Here is a 6000-nt window from a genome sequence, read left to right on the forward strand (position 1 = left end):
ATTTGGGAATTATCACATCCCACAACTGTCCCAGACTATGTTTGGAATATTTATTTCCTGCACAGAATAGAATAGGTTGACCTTTGTACTATGGGGGATAGTAGATTGACGTAGGCTAGTGCTTTTGCTGTTCGTTAGGCCTACTCATCTTGTTGGCTGACGAAAAGTAGATGTGGACAGTTCACTTGTGGCCTGTGAGAAAGACCCAATCACGTGATGGAACGCGCAGCACTCAGGGAGCAGGGCACAACGGCCACTGGCCGCAAATGGCATGGATTTTATTAGGGTGCATTATGGCCACACAAAGGGGATGCCGCCGTGAAATTCTAGGCATTATCAAGTGCTTGTCAAATTGTGAATGAGTGACTGATGTAGTGTGTACAGCCTGCGCAAAAAACAAAGCAGAGCTCATGCCTTTCAAGCTACTTCAACTCATCATTAGAGTCGCATCATGCAGCCTTACAATGTATTACAAATCAAAACATATAGCCCAACGTTTGTAGAACAACTAAAGTTACATTAATAACTCTAAATTAAGCATATAGGAGTACCTATTTATTTGTTAACCGCTCAACACAGAATAGCCGCATGTGCGCACTCCCTCAAATCGTTTGGAGAAAATATAATTTATATTTTATTCAGCTTTGTTCAATTGTATTCTTCATACTATAAAATAATGCCACGGAATTCTAAGCAAATCTTGTCTGCTAAATGAACTAGTGTAGCCCACAGCCATTTGGCATAGCCAGATCAGGACCTAACATAAGGACAACTCAGAGTATGCTATTCTGTTCTTCTGAAATAGACTACATTTGGGAGGGGCCCTAAGTCGCTGCGGGGCCCTAAGCGATTGCTTATGTCACTTATGTCTAGTGCCGGCCCTGGGTGAAGGCAAGCTGGGTGAAGGCAAGCTACAGCCACAGAAAGGCTGTCTCTCTCTCAGGTTGCCGTTCAACGCCATTGAACCCAAATGGTGCAAGACTGTTTTGTTTAGGGCCATGTGTATGTCTTTACTCCATGTTTTGTTTGGTCTGCCAGAACACCTTACTATTACTGTGTGTTTCTGGTGTTTACATGTTCTTTTAAACCTGATTTATCTGGGTTAAAACTAGAATCTCTTGGATAAAATCTATTTTGCAAGACAGACTGGGTCCAAGATAGCAGCAGGGTCAGCGATATTACAAGTCAAATTGCAAACATGAAAAACTAACTGTAGAGCCATCAAAAGCAATTATCATAGCATTTGTGTACCTATGTACCTGGTGTGTGTGTGTGTGTGTGTGTGTGTGTGTGTGTGTGTGTGTGTGTGTACCTGTGTGCATGTCTGTGTATCTTAGACGGGAGAGGAGGGTGGAATATCTATAAACATAGTAGATGAAAACAAAAACATGGTTCCCGAAACCTGCTGGGATAAAGAGAAAGGAATGTGAGAGCAGATCCCGACAAGCCAGGACCAGAGAGGGAGAGAGGGAGGGAGGTATGGAAGGAGGGAGGAAAGGGGACAAAAGAGAAAGAAAGACCTGCAGCGCAGGAGGGGGCAGAAAGGCCCTTTAATGTTTGGTCAATCAAGCACCAAATGTACAGATTAGGAGATGAATTGACAGTGTTTGTGGAGAGGGGTGTATGGGTGGTGGGGGAGGGTCCTAAAAGAAAAGGTGAAAGGGGGATGTGAGTTAGGGAGAAGGAAAGGTACCCTGAAAAAGGTCTTACTGCAAATCATCAGACATTTACCATGTATAAGTTATCCCTATAAACGCATATAACAACAGCCTGAAGAAAATGTATGATAAGGAACCTGTGTGTTTATGAGTGTACAGGTAGTAGAGAACTGCCTACAGGGGGTTTAGGGTTGGTGTTCAGGGATTGAAGACATGGGATCTGGGGATGGGAAAAGATGATAGATCATGATATGACAAGGACATTCTGTCCAAACTATTTCTGGAGCCTCCAGATGTGATGTTAGGTGACATTATAACCTAAAGTCGATCTCAATTAAACTTAAATTGTTGGTGGTTTATAAAGACCAACACTGAATTACTGAATGTCAGGGGTCTCCAACCCTGTTCCTGGAGAGCTACCCTCCTGTAGGTTTTTGCTCCAACCCCAGTTGTAACTAACCTGGTTCAGCTTATCATTGTTATCAGAACTTGGTGCATGATAGAGTGAATTTATAAGCATAGTAATGTCTTGATTTTGTGTGTTCATCAACCATAGATTGTAAAATGAAGATCCATTTATTCAGGTATATTAACTACCTCAGTTGTCATTGTAACTAAAAATAAAGACATTTCAAAGTTGAAAAAAGTGTATAAATGTTTGACAAGAAAAGAACACACTGACAATTTAGCATCTCTTTACATATTTTATTTACGCAGCGCTGGGTAGCACACTGCAGTCAGCCAGATGGACAGTGTACTATGGTGAGAAGCATGGGCGTGTTACATTGTGAAGTGGCAGAGACACTCTGGCCAAACTGAAATAATACAGACAGGAAGTATATGGACCCTGTGAAGTATGCCTTTTAGTTTGATTGTCATATTCGCATCATATCAGTCATAGTAAATACACTTCTATATGAATCACAACAAATAGAGAGCCTACAGAGCAGGTGTTGATACAGCATCATAGACAAGCAAGGCACAGAGTGGTTATTCTCCAATGGTTCTGGAAAGACTGATGCTAGTGCTGGAGATAAGCCCAGTCATAGTTCAGTGCAGTTATTGAAATGAAGGACAGGGACAGCGCTGGAATGGGCCCCAGCCAATTTGGCTCACGATTGGAAGATACTGTTTCAACCCCCCCCCTGTGTCCCATATAGTAGCCTTAGAAACCTGATGCAGATTAGTAGAACATTTTGGAGGAGACATCTAGAGCACTTATAACGAGGAAGACAAGCGAAGCAGGTTAAAAACAATAGCCTCTTGTGTGTTTATGAAAGGCAGTATTGAGTGTGGCTCTTGTGTTCTGGGATGAGGAGATAATACAGCGAGAGAGTGATTTAAGTGATTTAAACAGTAAATGCCTTTCTGAGGCCTAAACAGACATAAAGGACTGTGTTTGTCTGCTCAAAACCCATTCAAAGCTCTGTCTTCCTCGCCCCTCTCTCTCTATCAACCCCCCTCACCCCAAACACACAGTGCCAACAGAGTGAAAACAGCACTCCCTCCTCCTCTCTGTGGTATCTAGGTGAATGGTGGCACAGTGCTTCACAACCCGCACCCCTACTTAAACAGGGGTGTAGTGGCGGGACACCGGTCCTCCAAACCCCTCCCTCCCATGGGTCCATTTAGGCGTTGGTCTCCTTGACCTTGTCCATGATGGTCTGGAGCTGCTCACGGATCTTGGCGGCGTAGGGGGCGATTAGGCTGCTGAGCTCATCGATCTTGCCTTCCAGGGTGGTGCGCAGGTCCTCGGCAGTGGCCTCCAGCTGCTCACGCATGCCTTCGGCCTGGGTGGAGACCTGCTGGCTCAGGTCCTGGGCCTGGTTCTTCAGAAGGTCAGTGAAGCTGCCCAACCTCTTGGCGGCGGTGTCGTGGGCCTGACTCACGTAGGGCTCCACACGCTCCTTCACGAGATCCATGTTTTGGGAGGTACGGGACTGGATCTCACCCAGGTAGGTGGCCACGGTGCTGGGGAGGGAGAGGCAGAGGGAGAGGGGGTTAGCATCACATAGAAGACATATTAAAACTGTATTTTGAAATTATTTGTTAGGAAAGCAAGCTGTTACAGTACATTAGCTGCTGCCATCTATACTCACTTGCGGATCTCCTCTGTGTCCTTGTTAAGGCGTTTCTTCAGTTTGCGGATGTAGGTGTTGCCGCGGTTGTGGACATCATCAGCATTCTGCTCCATCATGGTCTTGAGCTCTCCCAGGTACTGTGTGCTGCGCTCCTTGGCGTCAACCATGTCAGTCTGGAGCTTGGTGGTCAGAAGCTGCAGATCCTGGCCCAGCAGGCCGGCTGTGTCCTGGGCGTAGGGCCCCAGCTTGGTCTGGATGTCCTCCCTGTACACGGTCAGCTCAGCCACAGTGTCAGTGATCAGGGTGCTGCGGAGAGGGAGAAGGGAGGCATGGTTAGAGATGCCCATAAAGTGGGGAGAGGGATACATGGTCAGTGACGTACGGGGACACAGGGGTACAGGGGGGAGGACAGGGGAGAGAGGGGAGGCATGGTCAGGGACATAGGGGGACAGGGGGGAGGACAGGGGAGAGAGGAAAAGAGGGGAAGCAAGGTCAGGGACAGTCACACAGCACAAGGTGATAATGGAGAGTGATGAAGCAAGGTATATGAGCCTATATCACTTCAAAATGAAATAGTGTTACAACGCGCCACTCACTCGAGTTCTCTGCTGAGCTGGGAGGCCTTGAGGTTGTCCACCAGTCCGTCGGCTCTGCTGTTGAGCTCAGACACGTAGGTCCAGAAGCGCTCAACGTTCTCCTCCCAGCGGTTCTGGGGGGCCTCTGCCTGGCGCACAGCGCGGGCATGGCAGCCTGCAGGGAGACACAGAGAGCTCTGAGGTGAGGTTGACATAATATACACCATCAGGGGGGTTAAATCCAGTCTGGTAATGAGAGCGTGGAGCCTTGGTACAGTATGAAGCTTAATTATACAAGACAGTATTACAGTATTGCAAGAGTTGATCCTAAAAGACTGATTTCAGCAAGGAGTAAGTAAACGCATTCATGCACATACAGTTGACCAATACTAAATATATATACCCCTTGGATTTAGCCTTGCAAAAGTATTCATACCCCTTGGATTTCTTCACATTTTATTGTGTTAGAAAGTGGTATTAAAATGTATTTTATTGTAATTTTATTGCCAATACTATTTTTTTTATATTAATAAAACATTTATAACTAAAATATAGTAGTTAATTGTAAAGAATTACAATGAAATCCATTTTAAGCCCACTTTCTAATACAATACAATTTGAAGAAATCCAAGGGGTATGAATACTTTTGCAAGGCACTGTATATATTGATAACAGTGTCAAAAGGGACCAGTGTAAACCCAGGCTTACCAGAGATTACTGTCAGAGCAAGGATTATTGCCACAGCCAACATGATTGATTGACAGACAGATACACCTATGAAAACAGACATGGACCCATGTCAGACAGTGGTTGTCTATCAAAGCTATATAAAATAACTACAACAACATACAAAGATACAATGGTAAATCATTGGAATAATTGGCAGAATATTTTTTTGGGGAATAAAGTAGAATACTATTGTGAGCCAATCGAATAAATAGGAAAAGTAACCTTTCATAGAATAGCATCTAAACTAGTTCTAAGCAATTAAACGTTTTAGATTCAACTTAAATCCAGTCATTATGCTATAAACTAACTTTGTTCTCCATGATCATTTTCTGTTTCCCCTACAATGACGCTCTTCTTAACAGTTTTACCATACATTTGGTCTGATTAATCTGCACACTATAATAAGAAGATAAATTACTTGCTTTTCAGTGCCAACGTGTAGGCTACAGCAACCTAACCTAATGCAATAATTTATAAGTAGCCACTATCTCGGTATCAAATCTAGCCTACTTAGAGATGCTTTATGTTTCTACAAAAAAGTATGTATTTCACTCATGACTAAAGCGCGTGTGTAGCCTGTATGGTCCCCATCAGTTGTCCCCATCCCTCACTCACCTAAGAAATCCAGTTCTTTCCGTGCTCTAGGGACGGTTCGCGGGGCTTTTTATCCTGTCCTGGGACGGCCGCGCGCCTGTCGCTGGGGCTGAGAGAGCGCGCGCATGTGATGATGTGCGGCTCGGCTCATGGTTACTTCCACGCGATGTGCCACTCCGCGTTCGAAGTTCTCAACTCTTTGCTTTGTTGTTGGCTATATGGTGATTGTGCAATATATAGTTTATGATGTACGTCAACGAAAATATTTTGTGCTTCTATGAAAAAACGTGTAGGCTATTTCAAACAAGGAAACTCGTTTAAAGAACTCTGCTTATTAGATGGGATTGTGGCTCATTCAGTTTC

General features: G+C 44.5%; 1 protein-coding gene across 1 annotated transcript; it reads right to left on the reverse strand.

Annotated features, from left to right (window-relative positions):
* Positions 1-2348: 2348 nt before the first annotated feature.
* LOC121586151 (apolipoprotein Eb) lies at positions 2349-5697 on the reverse strand. Its single transcript, XM_041902651.1, has 5 exons — positions 5659-5697; positions 5023-5088; positions 4336-4489; positions 3758-4045; positions 2349-3629 (listed from the first exon to the last, which is right to left on the reverse strand). Exons 2-5 carry the CDS (start codon positions 5063-5065, stop codon positions 3287-3289), a joined length of 828 nt encoding a protein of 275 aa, XP_041758585.1. The 5' UTR covers positions 5066-5088; positions 5659-5697; the 3' UTR covers positions 2349-3286.
* Between the last annotated feature and the right edge of the window lie 303 nt (positions 5698-6000).

The sequence above is a fragment of the Coregonus clupeaformis genome, unplaced genomic scaffold (assembly GCF_020615455.1).
Source record: "Coregonus clupeaformis isolate EN_2021a unplaced genomic scaffold, ASM2061545v1 scaf0255, whole genome shotgun sequence".
Classification (NCBI taxonomy): Eukaryota; Metazoa; Chordata; class Actinopteri; order Salmoniformes; family Salmonidae; genus Coregonus; species Coregonus clupeaformis.

Bases quoted from the DNA above. Each gene is read 5' to 3' on its own strand.
- LOC121586151 (XM_041902651.1), bottom strand. From the start codon at position 5,065: ATGTTGGCTGTGGCAATAATCCTTGCTCTGACAGTAATCTCTG. The intron at 4,046-4,335 runs GTGAGTGGCGCG...CCCTCTCCGCAG, and splicing joins CAGCTCAGCAGAGAACTCGA to CACCCTGATCACTGACACTG. The intron at 3,630-3,757 runs GTGAGTATAGAT...CTCCCTCCCCAG, and splicing joins GACACAGAGGAGATCCGCAA to CACCGTGGCCACCTACCTGG.